Below are 20,943 nucleotides of genomic sequence, written 5' to 3'. Positions count from 1 at the left end.
GGTAAAGTCTCTCATTTTTTCCTCTTTTTCATTTTTTTACTGTCCATGCTGAACATCTAGTTTTTGTTACTCTCTTGTATAATTAACTCTGAGGAGGACATGAAACTGCATACAGCTCACATCCTTCCTCCTTGAAGAGCTTAGCTGCACAGTCGCCCTCCTACCTGCTCATCTGATAACCACCCACAGGACAGGAACTGCAGGTGATCAGTCCCCCTTAGCTATGTGCTCCTTAATTAACCTAGGTGGAAATGTGGAATGCAATATGATTTATTTTTGCAGGAGAATTGTAATTACACACATTGAATTGAATGAATAAATTTACACACAGTAAATCATTCATCAATTGCTAAATTTGGCATTTTAGAAGATTAGAAATATGAAGTATGCACACAGATTCAGGGTCTGATCCCAGGCATAGCTGTATTTAATAATGCTATTCTTCACATCAATGAGTGCTACCAGTTGTATTTGGAAAATGAGGGTGTTAACACATAAATACACAGATTTGTGTTAGGGATGGGCAATAATAAGTGTAATTATGTGAAAAATAGTTCAGAGAATTTAGGGAATGTCAATGTTTCATACATAGAAAGAATATGTGAGTTTGTGGTTCTGTTGTCCACATCCATGTTGTATTTCTGTTACCACACTGGTTCTAGGTGATTCAAACAAAGAGCACGAAATCTACATGCATTATTTACTCTGTCACCTTAATCATGTGTCATTGGTTTACACAAAGAAAAGAAAAATGTGCATAAAAATCTAGATGTTGGATATTTGGGTTTGTAGGGCCTCAGATAATGGAAGCCTTGTTAGGAAAAAACAAAACGAAAAACTAAAGAACATATTATGACCAGGTGGATCTCACAGGACATAGAAGCCTTTTACAGTTTGATTGTGTTTGGTGACACACTGAGGGACCAGGAGAGGACTGTTTTTTAGAAGGTAAGCGGTACAGTCCTGGGGAGAAGATCCCAATTTATTGAGTATCAAGAGTGACATCTGGGGAGGAAAGGTGAGAAATGAGGGATGTGGAAGAAGCAAAGTCATGAGCACCTAGCATCACGTGAGCCCACAGGGGTCTTCTGAGCACACGGGTCATGTGTGTGGTAAAAGTGAGTGTTGAATTAAGGAGGCTGAAAAGAAGGGATCCCGGCTTCCTCAGTGCTGAGGCCGTTCATACAGCCTTGAGGAAGGTCCCTGGCAGGAGTCACCAGGAAGGAGCCTCCAGCTGCTTCACTGAGTTTGCTGTGCCTGTTTTTCAGGACCATGTTTGTGTCTATGACTTGCTAAGATGCTTACCAGTGAGGACTGGGAAAGGAATGTTTAATTCAGGTTAAAATCAAGTCAACAAGAGCTGTGATGTTGAATGAAGAAGATTTCAATCTAAACAAGGTCTCATAAAGTCAATTCCTTGTTATTCTCCTGTGCTGATTCAGTTGATGTTTCGTTCTTAGCTTTCCTATTTATTTTTCTTTCAAGCATATCAAAGTAGTGCATTTCCATGGAGAAATGGAACCAAACTTCAAGTGATTTCATTTTATTGGGCCTGTTACCGCAAAACCAGACTGGCCCACTTCTCTTGCTCCTGATCATCTCTGTGTTTGTTCTCGCCTGTTTGGGGAACTCAGGGATGACTGCCCTCATCTTCTTGGATCTGCGGCTCCACACCCCCATGTACTTTCTCCTCAGCCAGCTCTCCCTCATGGACCTGATGTACATCTCCTCCACTGTCCCCAAGATGGTATACAACTTCCTCTCTGGGCAGAAAAGCATCTCCTTCCTGGGATGTGGTGTGCAAATCTTCTTCTTTGTGACATTGGCATGTTCTGAAGGCTTACTTCTAGCCTCCATGGCCTATGACCGCTTTGTGGCCATCTGCCACCCCCTCCACTATCCCATCCGCATGAGTAAAAGGGTATGTGTGAAGATGATCCTGGGGTCCTGGACGCTGAGCTCCATCAACTCCCTGGCACACACCATCTATACTTTTCAGATTCCTTACTGCAGATCTAGAGCCATCAATCATTTCTACTGTGACATCCCAGCCATGATGCCTCTGGCCTGTGTGGACACCTGGGACTATGAGTACATGGTGTTTGTGAGTGCAGTCCTGTTTCTCCTCCTTCCTTTCCTTGGCATCACGGCCTCCTATGGACGGGTTCTTTTTGCTGTCTTCCACATGCGCTCAAAAGAGGGGAGAAAAAAGGCTTTCACCACATGTGCCACACATTTAACTGTGGTGATATTTTACTACACACCTTTTGTCTACACTTATCTCCGGCCCAAGAGTCTCCGCTCACCAGAAGAGGACAAGATCCTTGCAGTTTTCTACAGCGTCCTCACCCCCATGCTCAACCCAATTGTCTACAGCCTGAGGAACAAGGAGGTGCTGGGGGCCATGAGGAGAGTGTGGGGGATGTTCTCCTCCAGGAAGAAGTGACCGTGGCTATCCCTGCTCCTTGCTATTGCTTCTCTCAGGCAGACTCAAGAGCTGTGGTGTCCAATAGAAAGTATAAGACTCATATGCAATTAAAGTTTTCCAGTTACACGTTTAACTGTAAAATAAATTTAAATGATATTTTGATGTTTATAAGCTTCTATATTTATTATTAATATTTTTATTTAATTGAAAACATTGCAATCCATGTTAATATTAATCAAACTGATATTTTTAATTTTTTAAAATTATTAATAATATTAATTATTTTATATCACACTCTTATACCATTTGATTGTATACATATTAATATTAGTGTAATAAAATTCTTATGAGGTTGATATTTACCATGGCTTCATATTATTCTCCACATTTCAAGTGTGCACACCACATATGGTCAGTGTCTACAAAAACGCAAGAGCTGGTTGATTTGTAATCCTCTACCTCTGGGAGAGTTGTTCCATGATTTCTGTTCTTGGGATAAAGCATTGTCCTATGTACTCTTAAAATCAAGCATTCATTTTTTTTTATTTTTAATGTTAGTCTTATAGTGATGTGGAACTCCATGTGGCTCCTAGAAACCAGTTTTTCACATCTCTAATTATTCTCTGGCCATGTTGTGTGTAATTTTGCCTTGAGGACAAATGCTACACCTTTTATGTGTATGTGTGTGTGTGTGTTTGTGTTTATTGCCCTGTTCACCTTCTTTATTCAACACTCTGGATGGTCCTGGACATGCAGCCTGATTGCTCTTCTTATGTGTGTGCTGGGAACTGTCCTTGGTGTGCACCTGCAGCCTGATGCTCTGAGCCACTATTTGGCTTTCAAATGTTCCTTCCTTTTTCTTTTAGTGGGTGCTAATTTCTTTCATTCCCCTTCAATTTAAAATCTTGTGTGATACAATCTGATTTCAATGCCAATTTGAATGCAACTAGAAAATTCTATGGACATTAAGGGCCATGGTTATAATGATGGAGGTGGATAAAAATATTTTTGAATGATTAGGAGACGGAAGTATGAAGTTTTTTTTTTATATTTTGGACTTGTGGAATTGGAATAAAAGGACTCATTTAAGGCCAAAATGTTAATCTGACTTCCATTTTATGGAACATTACATACCCACCTTTGGGTGACAGGCAATGTTGTATGTACTCACTACTCAGAGACTTTTGATTAAACACCTACTCTTGGATATAATTGTTTTTTTTTTTCTTTCCCACACACACATTTTAAAGGCAAAGATAAAAATTGAGTATCTTGGTTGAAGTTTTTCTTAAATCATGAAGTTAATCATTACTACATTCCACAATATCACACTGGTGAAAGATATTTGTGAAAAAAAGATATTCATCTGTCAATATAGAAAGAAAGCAGTACCTTTTTCTTTCCATAAATTAAACCTTATTAAATCAATTTATAATAAAATTGTGAATGCACACACTGTCCACTTTAAAACAGATAACATGTGCTCTAAAATTTGCATCTCACAGTTGTAGGATTAAAATTTAATTAATGAGAGGAAGGGCGATATAATGACTGCAGATTCATAGTTTTCTGAAATGGCTAAAATGATGCATAGTGAAGAGGGCTCTAGGGACACTGTGAGATGGAGATGATGTGGGTGAGTCTCCCCAAGAGGTAACATTGCCCAACACTCAAGATTATCTACAGTAGAAGCTTCTAGAGAAGGTATTGGATGGCAGAAATTTGAACTTCTCTCTGTGTTTTCTACATTCAGCTTCCTAATGTCATGGGCTAAGAGGAAAGAAGTGCCCTTGGTGCAGTCCCATGCCAGTGGGTGCAGTCCCATGCCAGTGGGTGTTGCTTTATTGTACACCTGAGCCAGAGGACTTGCTAGGGCAAAGGATTTCACAAAGTCATTTCTAAGATCCTGTGGTTCTCCATATTTGCTGGTAGTCCAGAGTTACAGGCATGACATATTAGATTAACTGTGACTTCTGCAGCAACATCAGTGTGACAAGTCAATTAAACATGCAAACATAGATGAATCTTCAGAAATATATTTTTCTCTGAGAATAAATCATGCAGGACACCAGTGAACAGGCTGGGTGGACTGCAGTGTGTCTGGAGAACACAGGGAGGTTGAGGGCTTATTAGGAGGAATCTGCAGGAGTTGTTCAGTGAGCAGGCAAGCTCTGAAGGGAGTCCAGAAGCTACTTGGTAAACCTAGTCTCAAGGTCATGGTGGACAGCTCCATCAACAGTGGTAGTGGCAGTCTTGAAGGTAACAGTTTCCCTGGATTGTCCTGCTGGGGCTGTTCTGCAGGAGTTGTGTGTCACCTTGGTGCTTCCTCCTTCTGGCACCTCAGCTCTACCTTTGAGGGGTGTTACAAGGGTAGTTTTGTTTGTGTGCTTAGCTTCCACATCAGCAAGAGGGGATTGAGAGATTCCAGTGCTGATATTACAGGGCACAGTGCTGACATGAGTTCCCCAAGACCATGGTGTCTCAGAGGAGAGTGGACCAGGCTCCTGGTGGCCTCCACCATTCACATCTAGTATGAACACACGGCCTGCACTCAGCACCTCTGCTGAATTCTGTATCCTTTGGATTCATTCCAGGGACAGCAAGAGACCAGAACAGCAAAGATTGTACCTTCGTGCATTGAAGCTGTGATAAGAAGACATAAGAGGCATATGAGCAATGTAAATCTATCTCTGAAGATTCCGTGCAAGGTGAGGGCTGCATCCAGGTTAAACACGGTGCCCCTGTCCTGTGTCCCCATGTGAGGTGAGGGTGAACAAGCTCCTCAGAAGCGATTTTCAGAGCTCCCACTCATTTGTGAGGTCCTGCATTATGACTGATGGAGCACCTCCTGAACACCCCACCTCCAATACTACCACTGTGGGGTTGCATTTAATATGTGTTGGGGAGGACACAAACTTTCCGTGGTGTTCATTCTCGTCTCTACCCACAGCAGCAGAGCTCACATTTTTGCTTTCAAGCAACATGTGCACAGAGCAATTAACTTGTGCCTCTCATGTATTTACACACATCTTGGAGCTGCTCATGGTTTCCATGCACCATGATGGCAGTGATGGCAGCAGCAGCATATGTCACAGAGGGCAGCAAATGCTTTTGCCTGGGAGAGACAAAGAGCCTCTGTGGAGTCTGCAAGAAGCTTACCATGCAACCTGCTTGCCAAGACAGGAAATGCCCGTTCTTGGGCACTATATTTCACTAGAAAATTATAACTAAATAAGAGTATATAAGTGATCATTGCAAGAATAGAAAAAAGGCACTTGTAAGAATTCATCAAGTTCATAATCTATGGATTTGAATACTCTGCACTACAAAGTAAACACCCACCTGTTATAAAACAGAAGTAAGAATAAAGGTCATTTAAAGATTTAAGTAATTAATGGTAGAGGTTTTTGGATAGATTAAAACATTATTTCATTATAAAGGGCCAGATGAATCAGTTATTAATAGTAAAGAATTACTTAAATTTACCCTGTAATTGAGAAACCTGTGATAAAATATATAAATAGGCTTTGAATCATACATCCACACTATGTGTTTCAGATTTTTAAATATAACTTCTATAAATTACCATAAATGTAAGATTCATTTAAATATTATTGACTGTTTTTTTTTTAATTTAAATCTAAGGCCTGATGTATATACCTTTCTGGTGGAGATCTTACTTCACAGACATAAGATCCCAAATTAGATCCCTATAATTGCACAAAATCAACCAAACAAATTACAACATCAATAGCAACTCCCTCCACCCTCAATCAATCAATCAATCTACCTATCTATCCACCCCTCTCTCTCTCTATCTCTCTCTCTCTGACTCTCTTTCTCTACACATACACATACTCAGGTTGACATGAAATTCATTTCCACAAGAGTTACATCTTTTTAGAAAAAAAATTGCTCCATGAAAACCATCAGAATCAGACATATTGAAATTTGTATTTTGAAATAATCATCAATTTATCCCAATGGTTTAAAATTTTTAAAGATTATAAAAAACACTAGAAAAACAAGGAAAAATATTATTCTCAAAATTAATCACAATTTAAATCTAATTGCCACCTAACAGGTGCTAGGAGTGCCCACAAATGTTCACTTTCTCTAATCCACTTGAATAGATGTTTAATACATAGTATACCAGTCAGCTTTTTTGTTGCTATGATCAAAAGACTTGAAAAGAAAAATTTCAAGGAGGAATAGTTTATTTGGAGGTCACATTCTCAGAGGTCTAAGTCCATAGATGGCGACTCCATTCCTCATGCGATATAAATGGAGTATGCTGAGCATGGAGGAGGACTCTTGATAGAGGAGTGGTCAGATGCCTGTGAAGGAGGAGATAGTATCCAGAGAAGCTCAGCAGAGATGCATAGGGAGTTCTGCTCCTGATAAAAGATGAACATTGGAAAATTTGCAAAACATTTCCCAAAAGCCTAAAATTTTTATGCTTCTGTGAAGAGAATGATCATTTTAAATAAAAGTTCAAAATTTCAGAGATATTTCAAGATATTACTGAAAGGACACACGTATCCGCTCCTCTAGTTTTATAAGAGGAAGAGAATGATAAAATTCTGTTGGAAAGCAAATTATGCTGATTGAGAAATGAAGAAGAACAAAATTAAAAGACAAACTTGTAAAAATCTCCCAGAAGAAAAACAAAACAGAAGCAATAATACTAGAGGACTGACATTTAGAAAAGGTAGAAAATCTAGGGGAGGAAAAAAAGAGAATTGGTGCATGCTTGTGGGCTTTCCTAGAAATGTCTATAATGAAATAATAATAAGTTTCATATTGTGAAAGAAAAATTCTCAGAAATCAAATATCTGTGTTATTGTTTGAAAGCAGCATGAAAACATCACACAATGAATAAGAAATGTTTTATTGAAAGAATTTTCATGACTCTCTTTGGGAACGAGACCCTAAAGTGTTGGAGAGAGCACTAGTGTTGACAATGAGAAGCCTGGAGTCCACCCTCCCCTGAGCCATCTGGAGAGACACAATCCCATGAGAGCCTGGGAGGAGGGTGAGCACCATGCAGAGGGTGATGTGGCCAAGAGCCAGTTCCCAGCCCCAGGCCAAGATCTGAGCCAGGAGTTGGTGCATGGGCTGTGGGATTCGAAGAAGAAAAGCATGTGACTTGAGAATAAGTGGGCAAATATGGAGAAAAATGTAGAACTATTTGATGTCATTGCCTGGTGTTGGGAAGACACTTTGTCCTGTGCACTGCTGATCATGTCCATGCATTACTTGAGCTAAAGCTTAATGTGAAATCATGTTGAGAATTTAACTCAGAGTGGCATCTTTGTACACAGTGAAAGGTTAAAATCTTGTGCCTTATGTAGAACAGGATGAGTACACTCACTTTCCCGGGCTCCATTCAATGTGCAATTGGAGGTGGAGCCTCAGAAGTCACACAAGAAGAATTAAATATAATTATCCTATTTTGGGAAAAAATAACACCATTGTTATTTTTATATGACATCATAACATACATGGAAAACCTCATGATTCCACACTCAGAAAACTGTTAGATATAATAAATGACCAGGAGAGTGTGCACAACAAAGATCCCAGTGACTCAGGAGGCTGAGGCAGGAGGATCGAAAGTTCAAGGGCAGCCTCAGAAAATTAGTGAGACCTTAAGCAACTTAGATTGTATCTCAGTGGCCAAACACACCTGAGTTTAATTCTCAGTATCAAAAAAAAAAAAATGAAAGAAAGAAAGAAAGAAAAGCTGGGTGCAGTGGCACCTGCCTATAATTCTAGCAGCTCAGGAGGCTAACGCAGGAGGATCATGAGTTCAAAGCCAGCCTCAGTAAAAGTGAGGTGCTAAGCAGCTCAGTGAGACCCTGTCTCTAAATAAAATACACAGTAAGGCTGGGAATGTGTCTGAGTGATCAGGTGTCCCTGAGTTCAATCCCTAGTACCAATGAAAAACAGAGATGAAAAGAAAAAAGTGAAAATTTCAAAGTCTCAGCATCCAAAATTAATAATGATTACATGTTGTATTACTGTAAACCAAAAATGACTCTGAAAATGTTTTTGTTAGAATAGTTCTATTCACAAAAGCAATTAAAAGAAATAAAGCATTTAGAAGTAAACTTAACTACAGAGGCAAAAGTCTTAAACATTGATGATGGTCGAGAGTTGATGAATCCAATTAAAGAAGACAACTAGATAGAAATAGAGCGGCAATCATGATCTGGAAGGCTTAACACCATGTCACAATACACAAGTTACCTAAAGTCACAAGGCAATACCAATTAAAATCTACCCCCCCCCCACCAAAATAGAAATCCCATCATAAAATTTATATGAAATGTGCAGGGATTCTGAACAGCAAACACAATCTCAATTAACTTTTTTCTTTTTTTAGAGAGAGAGAGAGAGAGAGAGAGAATTTTTTAATATTTATTTTTCAGTTTTCAATGGACACAATATCTTCATTTTATTTTTTTAAATGTGGTGCTGAGGATTGAACCCAGCGCCCCATGCATGCCAGGCAAGCATGCTACCACTTGAGCCACATCCTCAGCCCTTAATTTTCTTTTTTTAAAATAAAATTTCAAGACTGACACTTCTTGTTTTAAAAATTTTCAACAGCTAAAGAATCAAAACAGTGTGGCTGTGGAATACAACTGGACAAGTAGACGGTGGAAGGAGCAGAGGAAGGACGCGAACCCTCCATGTACACACAATCATCTATTGAGTGTTGTATTAGGGCATCGTGATCATGCACAGCATTGGGGCTCCTTTGACACACAATATGAATATAATCCACTCTAGGTCAGTGTCTAGTACCTACCTCTTTCTTCCCCGCCTCCCTAATCCTGTTCTCTTTCTGCTACTGAACTGGTTCTCTTCTATTTATTATAGACTTTTTAGCAGTGTGCTATACTATGGATATAAGTGAAGGTGAGGTTCACTGTGGAACATTCATGTGTGCACATAGGAAATTTGCACAGATTTATCCCACTGTTCTTCCCTTATCCCATCCCTCCTGCCTCCCCCTCAATCCCTTCCTTTATACCACTGATCTCTCTTTTATTTTCATGGGATTCCAATGGGAAGGAGTTCTCTGCCCACTTTGCTTCCCATAAGATCTGCCTGCTGGCCAGAGTCACACACTAGAGGATCCCATGGATAGGTTTGTCCATCCAGGAATGACAGACAGTACAGACTCCTGGAAGGGCTTCTGCCCACTGAAGCAATCGCACAGGCTGCCAAACCCAGAAGATGAACCTGTGTCCATGTGCTGGAAAACCGACTGACACCCTCTGAGACTTGGAAGATTCCAGACAATCAGCCTGCCTCCAGGAGGCTGCTCAGCTTCTCTGAAGGAGGCCATGTCGAAGGCTAAGCTTTGGTTTACCTTGTTGGGAGATTAGATAGTAACTAAATCAGTCCTGAAGGAAAAAGTAACTATTGATAAATGGGTAAAGATCTGAATAGATACTCTCAATGATGTGGGAATGGCAAAGTCTGTAAAAAGTGGTCAAAATGTCATGAAGAAAATGCAAATTTAAACTGCATTTAAATCATTAAAATCATCTAACCCATGTTAGAAAGGCTATAATAAAAAATCAAAAATATATGAATAAATAAAAATACAAATAATCATGAGGCTATGGAAAAGGCGATCTCTTATTCACTGTTGGTGGAGATATAAATTAGCATAGCCATTATGGAAAAAAGTTTGTGGGTTCTTAGGAAACTAAAAATAGAACTCTCCCAGGATCCAGCAGTCCTATCACTGGGTATATGTCCAGGTGAAATAAAGTGATTCTGTCCAAGGCAGGCCTGCACTCCATAGACATTGCAGTACTATGCATAGGAGCCACGAGGTGGAATCTACCAAGGTTCCCAGGAAGAGACACGTGGGTGAGGAAATGTACTGATTCAAAACGGAATATTAAAGAGTGAAACCCTGTCATTTGCAGCAACATTAGATGCACTCGTAGTTACTAAGTGATGTAAGACAGTCACAGAAAGACAAATATCATATGCTGGCTACTGTCATCCATAATATATTCTAAAATAGCTGGAAGCCTGTGAAAATTCCCAACACACAGAAATGATTAATGTTTGAGGAGCTGGAAATGCTTTCTGCCCTGATTTTTGTATAACATATTATAAAATGTATCAATTGTTTTGTGGGACCCCAGAAAGATGAATCAATGTTAGGTCTCAATAATAATAACAACTTAGCCCTGGTGAGGCCAACCTCTTGCTGATGAGCTCCTGCACTGACTCTATCTAAGCCACCACAGCCACTTCTAAAGGACCCGTGGAGTAAACAGCAAGGGACTGGAAGGACTGCTGGAATGCCCTGGAGAGTGTAAATATCTGCAGCTGTTTTGGGGCCAGAACAAACTTTTTTGTACTGAAATCAGCATATAAATGTGCTAAAAACATAATAACATTCCAAAAGGACCTATTTATATATACCCATTCCCTAAAGTCACTATTCTTCACCTAGTTGTTCCCCAACCACTTAGTAGCGATTTATCATTATCCACAGTGGTCACTGGTGTATACCCTTCTCCTGGCCTCCTAGTCTTCCAAAGTCAGCCTGACGTGCTCTTGGGGTGTGCCCATCACACCAGCTTTCTCTGGCAAAGTCCTCCCAGGGGCCTCTTCACCTTGACATTTCACTTTCCCTGAACATGAAGTGGAATGGATCTCTCCATGTACACAAGGTCCTCTGGTCCTGGAGACACCACCCTGGAGCCGTCTCTTTCACCCTGGGTGCACTCTTGATCACCATCCTTGAAAACCCTTCTCCATCATTTCCACAATTACTCTACCTTAAAAATGAGCAACTTCCATCTCTACAGACACAAAAAGAAACTCAATGTCAGGTCAGCTCCTTCAGTTTTTTTTTTTTTTTTTTTTGTAGGTTTAAAGAGCATTATTGAATTCCATAAACCCACCATTGGGCTAAAAACATTGTGTTGCATTTTTTTAAGATGCAGCTGAGAGAAAGCTGGAACTAGGAGATGAAGGGCAGAACAAAGGCAGAGGGGTAGACTTGCTCAAGCATAGCTGCTTCCTGCATTGTCCCTGGACAGGAGGCCCAGCAGGTGGGTGCAGAGTGCACAAAGCCAAGTTCAGTGGAAGGAGGTGTCAACGCTGGCTGACCAGGTGCTGTGAACCCACTCATTCTTTTCCACATGGAGTGAGTCAAGAATGTGGAAGGACACTGGCATTCGGACAGGGAATGCCCTCTTAAGTTTTAGGGAGGAAGAACATACTGTGACAAGCCAAAGGGGTCAGTGTGGGACCTGTGTTCATAAGTGTGAGCCAAGATCCATCACCCTGGATGGCACTCTTCTCCAGCTCCACTTCCTGGTTCCCCATGGACTGTGTGGGTACCAGGCTCAGGAGTTCTGTAGGTCTACAGCAGAAGAACCCGCACATGGGGGAGACAGAAGGCATCCACAAAAGAAAAGCAGAAACGACAAGAGCTCTCCTATGTTTATAACTGATCCACTCCTGAGATTTAAAGCAACGGAATTATTTGTTAAGGCTGGCTCTTCATGATACTTCCGTCATATGGGTCCCAACTATGTATTGAATCCAATCTTATTAAGTTAAATAATATTCTATAATTTCTTCCTCGGATAAAAGGCTCTATGTCACAGGTAAGTGAATGCGTTCCTAAGTCCCTTCGTGGTCGGTGGTCACTTGGCTGCCTTGTTGCAGTGGGTAGAGATGCAGAATCAACACACAGACTCTGGGAGCTGGTGAAAGAACTGGCTGGAGACCCACCTCAGGTTGTCATCTAGTAGCTCAGTTTATTTTTGGAATGCACACAACTGTTATAGGGTTTGAGTGGCGTGTGCCTGTCAATCATACATAAGCAAGACAATATCCATAAGCCAATCATCTTCTTCCTAATGTAACTGCACTGTGAGGATACTCTAAATATTGCTGTCATGGCAGAAAGCAATCTGTAAGGGTCTTTAGCCCTTTGAGTCAGGGGTTTCATCCCTGAAGCCCCTGACTCTCAGTTTCCTGGCAGGGCAGTTTGGCAATGCTAACCACAAGTGCTGAGAATGTGGTTTCACCCCATCCTGCAGGTCCTCCTGTCAGGCCTGAAGGAAGGTGGATATTTCAGGCACTTCTGAGCTGCTAGTAGCAGCTAGCTGAGACTGAAAGTCATTCCAACAGGTAAGTATCAAAAATACCTGGAAATGTGCATTTCTCTCTTTTGACAATGTGTGAAGTGAACAAGATAATAAGAGATTCTCATGTCTATTCATCCTATCTCTGCAACTGACACTTTTTGAGCACTTGGCGTACATACATTCACTTAATTTCCAGATGCTATTAGTCATTATTTTAAAAGGATTTGGCAAAAAACCATTGTCTTAAAAAAAAATCCAACTCAGTCTCCCAATCAGTGGTGGATGTGGCAGGCTGGACTCATCTTTCTGAGCCTAAATCCTCATTGTATCATGAGACCTTTGAGTCAACTTCTCACCTTAGTAGAATGTCTGACTGCATTAGTATTTTCATGAATCACTTACCTACCTCTCCTCAAATAGAAGAAAGTATTTTGTGATAGCATAATTTAAATCGATCACAAACACTTTAACTGCTTGTTTCATTCCCTGAAAAAAAACGTTAGTCACAAACAACAATTTGCTCTGGAAGCTGACTATAGAAGGGATTGCTCCTGGTCAGCTGAAGGTTCATGTGATTCCTGCATATTGTTGATCCTGAGGTCTCTAACACAACAAGGGGTTTCAGTTATCTCTGCATATCACCCCTTACAGCCCTCCAAACATGTTCTGGGATAACTGGTTCTTTCCTCCTGAGGCTAGTTTTGGGCAGCAGGCGACAGAGGCAGAGCTGAGCAGGTTGGTGGATTTGCTCTGAACTTGAGCTGATTTCATCTCCAAGTCAGCAAAGTCACGTGATGGCTGAGGCTTCTGTCCCTGTGGGTGTGGACATTGGGGATCAATTAGAGGGGAGGGAGGACATATAAAGCTCCTGAAGGAAGGCTCTGCACACCAGGTGGAGCAGCTGTCCTTCTCTTCCCCTGTGGAACCTGAGGAAGGAAGTATGACAGGTCTCTTTGTTCTCACTTGAACAAGGTAATAGCAAAGGAGGGTGTTTGAGCAAAGTGGTAACATAGGGGACACTGCACAAGGGTGAAAGGCTCTGTGATTCAGCCTAAGGGAGTGCTATCGGTGGGGGTGGTCAGAGCTGAATGTGTTCTAAGAATTCCTTCCTAGTTGGTGCCTTTGGCTCTTGTGCCAGGGCTGCTGATCAGAGGCAGGATCTAGTTGCTTAGCCTGGCAGGCTGGAATATGGCTTGGGGTTTTAATATTTTATGGAACTCAATGAACTTTCAGCAATGAATGTCATAATTATAAAATTACTCCTTTCAAATGAAAACTCAGAACCTCAGACAAGGTAAGACCCATGATATTATTGAACCAAGTAAGTTTGGGTTAGGTTTATCTAAGGGGGACATTCTGGAGGCTTGTTTTTTCTAGGGCTAGGACATACTTTCTGTGTAAAAGAATGGGCAGTTCCATAGTAAATTGGAAAAGCTAAGGTTAAGCTTCAACTTAAATGTAGGTGATGGGTACTTGTTAAAATCCAACAATGTGCTTCTCTCGGGGTGGGGGGGGGGTTGACTGTAATTGAAACAGTCAATGCCTCTGGATATGAGTTTCCTCCATGTTTGAGGTATGGAAAAAAGAGGGGAGACAGACACAGCTTCAGGCCCCACTGTGTGCTGAACACACAGAGCTCACTCCCTCCACAGCTCCCACCTGGGGATGCTGGAAATGAGTTGGGTAAAGTTCAGGCAGCTTGCTCATTGGTCTTGCTCATTGGTGACTGGCTGCAATGTTTTTAAAACTGCATTACTCTTAATACTTGGAAGGTAAACCAAAGTCCTACACTTGTTACACTATATGTCCTGGTGAAATGAGGGTCATTAAACTATATTTGAACCCTCTGCTTTTTAAGATGGTCAAGGGAGACTCTCATCTTAGACCCACCTTGAAATCCCAGGAACTGTATTCTCCAAGTTATATTGTAATTGTGTTTCATGTAATTCTGTTGCAAAAAAAAAAAAACACCTCAACCCAATAAAAAATGAATAGACCCCCATGTCTAATTCCAAAGCCCCAGATCCTAAAAAATTCAGGTCCAAAGTGAAATACGGGATCCTGATGGAACTCTTCTCATTTATACTTGAGAACACAAATATTTTCAATTTAGGGAAAAATAGTTTTTCTGGTAACTAATATCAATCTATTTTATGATACTCTGAAGTCTAGTCTATGTAAGAAAAAATCTAATATAAACATAGCCTACCTTTAAAATGACTAGCCCATGGAAGACATAAACTTACATCAAGAGTGTGTTCAGGGATTGGTCCTACCAGGCTGTTGGCACCTTCCTTTTTCTCAATTTAGAATCAAACAAAGGAATAAGGAAAGAAACTCAAGACTCTGCCATGCCCTTATTTCTAGGGTATGGATGCCAAAAAATGATTTATAAAATGACCTAGTCATATTTTGTTAGTTTGAAATATTTTACAAATTTAATCCTAAGGCTATTATTTGGTTCAGTTGATCAGCAGATTTGCTAAGAGCCTACTATGCAATAGCCCCTGATGCAAGAGATAGAGACAGAGGATTCAATGTGTCCCATCCTGTTCCTAAGCAGCACACAGCTATGCTGATGTGCCCAGGCCTCAGGGGTCCCTGGCATGCTTGGCTTCCTTTGTTAAACCCAGGGTAGCCCCAACTGTCCTCATTGCCCACTGCCCACTCTCTGCCCTGAGCTCCTCCTCTCAGCTCTCTGCTCAACCAGAGCCTCCTGTGTGAGCTCCAGAAGGGAACCTGATCCCATGCCACACCCATTGGCCTCTCACCTGGTCCAGAGCAGAGTCTGAGTCCTCCCTTCCCTACACATTTGCCCTGGGACCTGAGCTTCCAGAGCCCTCTGTCTCTGCTGCTGCCCTGATGACCCAGGCAGGCTCCCTCCAGGACTGGCCCTGCTCCTCAGTCTGTGCAGAGTGGTCCAAAGCCTGAGGGCTACCACAGCAGCTCCTTGGAGTGGTGTTCAGTGCTGCTGCCCTCTGTCCTTCTTCTTGCTGTCCCTACTGTCCACAGAGCTCACAGCATGTGTCTGAGCTGCTGCTCTGTTGTCTGTGTCACCCACTAAATATGAGCCCCAGACTGTGGAATCTTGTGTATTTTAACCACTAGAGCAAGTTGATACCCAGCAACAATGCCCCCAAATGGAAGGCGTAATTTGAAGGAATGGATACATTGTGAAGATGGCACCTTGCAGTTGTCTTTTCCTATGATGTCATAGGTTTTTATCTCTAAGTCATTCAGCACACAGCTGCCTGGTCACCTCTCCTGCTACCTGGTGACCTTGTGGTTCTACTGTAGTCCTCTCCATGCAGGTTTTCACTGTCATATTTTGTCAACTAGCTAGTTCTAACAATGCATTGCTACTTTTTATGATAAGCTCTCTTGCACAGTTTTTTCATGATTACCACAGTTATATGAAGCAATATTTGTTTTGTTACTAAATATGAATTTTTATAACAAAGAATTAATAATTGTTCTTTTTTATGAAAAATTAGTAACACAATCTGGTTACCCAGTGGATATCTGTTACAGGAGGGGACATCAGCATTTCAGTCAGAAGAGCACAAATATATAAAGTAAAAAATCCCATACTGACACAAGATGAGAGAAGATGGAAATCACATATGCTGGGAACTTAAGAAATGATGCAATCACACTGTTGCATACTTGGGAGAATGAAAAACAAATTGCCAGAATTGAGATGACTTAAATTGGAAAGGGTGGTACAAAGAGCTGAATGACAGATATAAGTTCCCAATTAAAGGCCTGGGCATATTAAGTCAGAAAAAAAAATTATCTAGGAAGGAAAGTTAATCATTAATTTCTGATTTTGATTTCTTTACTGTGAATGTTGACATCTAATTTATGTTGCTTTACTTAAATAAATTCCTCTGAATGGGGCAAAAACACACCTGAATAAACTATAGTCTGGAAGCCACCTCTGTTCATGTTCCCTCCTAGGTGAACAGCTCAGCAGCAGAGTCACCTCCTGCCTAAACCTGGTGAAACTAAACCACTGGACAGGAAGGGAAATGAACATTCTCTCCAAGGTCTACATGCCTGACCTAACCCGGAGTATGGAATTAGGCCTGACCTAGCCTGACTGAGCCTGGAGTATGGAGGAGAGCAATATTTATGTAAACTGATTGAATGACTCTTGTATACACGGTAAAGCATTTAATAAACCCCTAGCATACAATTACAAACATGAATCAGGCACACAGACTCGAAATCTGATCATGAGCAAAATTTTATTTGAAAATACTATTATGCCCATCAGTGAATTCTACTGGTAACTTATGGAAAATGAAGACATTAAGACTTAAATTTATAGAACAGGGAGTACACAGATTGTGATGAATGAAGTACTGTGAATGAAGGTAGGACATCTCAAAGATTCACCTAAAAACAGAAAGAATATCTGAGTGTATGATTCTGTTTTTCATACTTATGTTACATGTCCATTATCACACTAGTTCGAGATGGCTGCTGGGAAAGATAGGGTGAAAACCTTGCATAATATTTCATCTTATTCATGTGCGATTTGTTTCTATGAAAAAAAGAAAAAAAAGTGTATGAATATGTATGGTGTTTGATTTTGAGATTGTGGGGATTCAAAAATGAAAACCTCACTGGGAATGAGAGACTGGCCAAAGAGCACATTATCATTAGCATGGATATTATATAATACCTGTATGTTATTAATGATATTACATAATGTCTATAATACCTTTATATTATTAATGATATTATATAATACCTATAATACCTTAGTGTTCCAGAAGAATATTTTTGAATGGTGGCCCACTTTTAGGGCCAGCAGAGCAGCTTCTGTTTAGGAGATGAGCAGCACAGCTCTGGGAGAAGACCCTGGCTTACTCAGCTGCAGCAGTGCCAGTGGGGAGGGAAGAGCAGGCACTAAAGGTGTGGAGGAGGCGAGGTCACTGAGGATGCAGACTCAAGCACACAGGGCACTTCTGTGCCCCACAGGCCATGTCTGTGGTGAACCTGAGTGCTGAGTTGGGGAGCTGGGAAAGCAGGTTCTTGGCTTCCTCAAGGCTGAGCCTGGTGCATAGTCCTGGGAGTCAGCAGGCAGGAAGGCTCCAGCTACCTCACTGGGTTTGACACAAGTGGCACTTGAGTTTATATCTTAAGACCTTACATCTGTCTACCACTTCTGAGGTGATTACCTGAGAGAACTGTGCAGGAACATGGAAATCAAGTCTTAAAAGCGATTGAACAAAGGCTAAGGTATTGAAGAAAAAAATAATTCATTTTAAAAAACACTAATAAAACCAATGACTTTTTAATTCCACTTTTATGCTTTATTTAATGTTTAGTCATTAGTTTCTACTTTTTTTTCTTTCAAGGAAAGTAATGCAGTACAATTTCATGGAGAAATGGAACCAAACTTCAAATGACTTTATTTTGTTGGGGTTGTTACCCCCAAATCAGAAAGGCCTACTTCTCTTGCTCCTGATCATCTCTGTGTTTGTTCTCGCCTATTTGGGGAACTCAGGGATGACTGCCCTCATCTTCTTGGACCCCCGGCTCCACACCCCCATGTACTTTCTCCTCAGCCAGCTCTCCCTCATGGACCTGATGTACATCTCCTCCACTGTCCCCAAGATGGCCATCAACTTCCTTTCTGGCCAGATGAACATCTCCTTCTTGGGGTGTGCCATGCAGATCTTTTTCTTTGCCACCATGGCATGTTCTGAAGGCTTACTCCTGGCCTCTATGGCCTATGATCGCTTTGTGGCCATCTGCCACCCCCTCCACTACCCCATCCGCATGAGTAAAAGGGTATGTGTGAAGATGATCCTGGGGTCCTGGACACTGGGCTCCATCAACTCTGTGTCACACACCACCTATACCCTTCATCTTCCTTACTGCAGGTCTAGGGGCATCAATCATTTCTACTGTGACATTACAGCCATGGTGCCTTTAGCCTGTGCAGACACCTCGGTCTACGAGTACATGATTTTTTTTAGCACAGTCATATTTCTCCTCCTCCCTTTCCTTGGCATCATGGCCTCCTATGGACGGGTCCTTTTTGCTGTCTTCCAAATGCGCTCAAAAGAGGGAAGGAAAAAGGCCTTCACCACGTGCGCCACACACTTAACTGTGGTAATATTTTACTATGCTCTTTTTGCCTTCACTTATCTCCAGCCCAAGAGTCTCCGCTCACCTGAAGAGGATAAGAACATGGCTGTCTTCTACACCATCCTTACCCCCATGTTCAATCCCATCATCTACAGCCTGAGGAACAAGGAGGTGCTGGGGGCCATGAGAAGAGTGTGGGGGATGTTGTCCTCTAGGAAGAAATGAGCATGGCCGTCCCTGCTCCTCAATATTTCCTCCTTCCATTCAGACTAAGTCCTAGAGCTGCAATGACCAAGCTAACTGTAAGATATAGAGTCATAGCTTTTGTTGGACACACTTCAATGTGAAATTAATTTACAATAAAATGATCATCACATATAACCATTTGTAAGGATTTTTAATATATTAATTAGTTGAAAACATAAGCAATATTAAAATTAACTGTTGTAATTAATTCTGTTATTTATAGTTTGTTATTATAACACATTGTTTGTTCCAATAGTATTATTAATGTAGTAAAACTTGTACTGATATTTACATGTTTTCATTTCTGTGAATTTATTATGAAAATATCACTTTTATTGTTGTCATTCTAAGTCATCAACCCATGTGTGCATTTTAAATTCATGACACAGAGAAATGAACAGAAAATGCATTTCAAGTGTCCACTGCCACATGGGGCTGGTATCTCCAAAGTTCAGGACCTCTGTCAGGATCTGAAGGGGAAGGAGAGCCTCTGTGGGCATCACATGGCAGTGGGCATGACTAAAGTATTTTCTCGCTCCAGAGGACCTACAGGTGAAGAATTTCAGAGTCATTTCTGAGTGCCTTAAAGTTTTCCATATTTGCTGGTAATAAAGAGTTCTTAGCATGAAAAGTTACACCATCTCTGATCTTTGAAGGAAAGTCAATCAATCAATCAATTAATTTGATTGATTGCAAATCAATCAATCACACAAACAAAAAAAAGAGATGAACCTTCAAACAAGGCTTTTTCTCTGGAAATGAAAAATAGATTCGTAATACAGGGTACTGTGCACAGGTTGGAGGGACTCTGCTATGTCTGGAAAAAGGGGGGAAAGGAGGAAGGGCTCATTAGGAAGAGGAATGTTCCTGAGTCATCGTGGGAGCAGGCAAGCTCTGAAAGTTAAGTCTAGCAGCTGCTTCGTAAAATTAGTCTTAAGGTCACATTTTTCAGTTCTATCAAAACCTTCTGAGAACAACAAATGTAGTCATGAAGACAAACTGCTGGGCAGTTTTTGAAGCAGTTGTTTGTGATATTAGTCATTTCCCCTTCTGGTATCTCAGGACTATCTTAGATCAGTATTATCATATTGCTTTTCTTTGTGTGCATGTTAAAATACACAAATAGGCACTATAAGCAAGAGGGGCTTGAGTGAGTCCATCACTGACATTGCAGGGCACAATGCCCCAGGTTGGCTCCCCAGCAAACTATGTTCAGAGAGATGCTAGAATTCCCAAAGGTATGGTTGTTTTAGAGTGGCCCATGTTCCTGGTTCCTTCTACTATTCACTGTCCGGAATGAGGACGGGGCCTGCACTAAATACCTCCACTTAATTTACTCAGTATTTCTTAGGTCCTTTCCAAAGGAGAGCAAAGAAACTGTACCTCAATCTGCTTTAACAGGATGTTTTAAACTAATAAGTGACATAGTCCATTGCTCATGACCCTGGAACCCGGGAAGCTCAGGATCATGAGGCCTGCAGATTCAGTGTGTGGTGCGGACCGTGTCCTGATTAACCCTGGTGACTTCTCCTGTGTCCTCTAAAAAGTTCATATTTGGTGCTTCTGAGGCTTCTGAGGACTACTGAGCTGATAGGAGCCCACAAAGGAGAGGTGAAAAGACGAAATGAGCTCCCTGCCAAATCAGGAGGGGGTAGACTAGAGAAGGGAGACTTCCTCCTCTGTCAGTGGAAACAAGACTGCGTACCTGGGCCCAGGGTGAAGGAGACCAGTGACTTAGTGCAAGAGATCTGACTTTTGACTGATGGTGTTTTCCTAATAACATTTTTCTTTTCTAAGCTGAGTTAGAGGAATGTAGAAGGCTATTGGAGCTTGGTCAAAGCAAGCATTGCTATATTTGGAGATTAAGAACACAGAGTGACATCCAAAGGGTAAAATGGAGAGTTGTGTCCATCAAACTGAGCTCAGACCTGTCACCGTGGCTTTCGGTCCTCTCTAGCAACGTTTCATCCTGCCAAATGGACTTGACTGGCTGCAGGCTGGAGGTAGAGTTTAGCTGGCAGT

At 41.3% G+C, this 20,943-nt stretch overlaps 2 protein-coding genes across 2 annotated transcripts; both read left to right on the top strand.

Annotated features, from left to right (window-relative positions):
• The first annotated feature begins 1,507 nt into the window (after nt 1–1,507).
• LOC143388504 (olfactory receptor 2L13-like) lies at nt 1,508–2,446 on the top strand. Its single transcript, XM_076842230.1, has one exon. The coding sequence runs from the start codon at nt 1,508–1,510 to the stop codon at nt 2,444–2,446; it is 939 nt and encodes a 312-aa protein (XP_076698345.1).
• A 15,515-nt stretch (nt 2,447–17,961) lies between these two features.
• On the top strand, nt 17,962–18,900 carry LOC143388498 (olfactory receptor 2L13-like). Its single transcript, XM_076842226.1, has one exon. The coding sequence runs from the start codon at nt 17,962–17,964 to the stop codon at nt 18,898–18,900; it is 939 nt and encodes a 312-aa protein (XP_076698341.1).
• Nucleotides 18,901–20,943: the final 2,043 nt, after the last annotated feature.

Source organism: Callospermophilus lateralis, unplaced genomic scaffold (genome assembly GCF_048772815.1).
Source record: "Callospermophilus lateralis isolate mCalLat2 unplaced genomic scaffold, mCalLat2.hap1 Scaffold_2286, whole genome shotgun sequence".
Classification (NCBI taxonomy): Eukaryota; Metazoa; Chordata; class Mammalia; order Rodentia; family Sciuridae; genus Callospermophilus; species Callospermophilus lateralis.
The sequence above is the reverse complement of the archived record's forward strand: the minus strand, read 5'-3'. Positions and strand labels throughout refer to the sequence as shown.

What these genes read in the sequence shown, in the direction of transcription:
- LOC143388498 (XM_076842226.1), top strand. Translation starts at nt 17,962, where the DNA reads ATGGAGAAATGGAACCAAACTTCAAATGACTTTATTTTGTTGGGGTTG.
- LOC143388504 (XM_076842230.1), top strand. Translation starts at nt 1,508, where the DNA reads ATGGAGAAATGGAACCAAACTTCAAGTGATTTCATTTTATTGGGCCTG.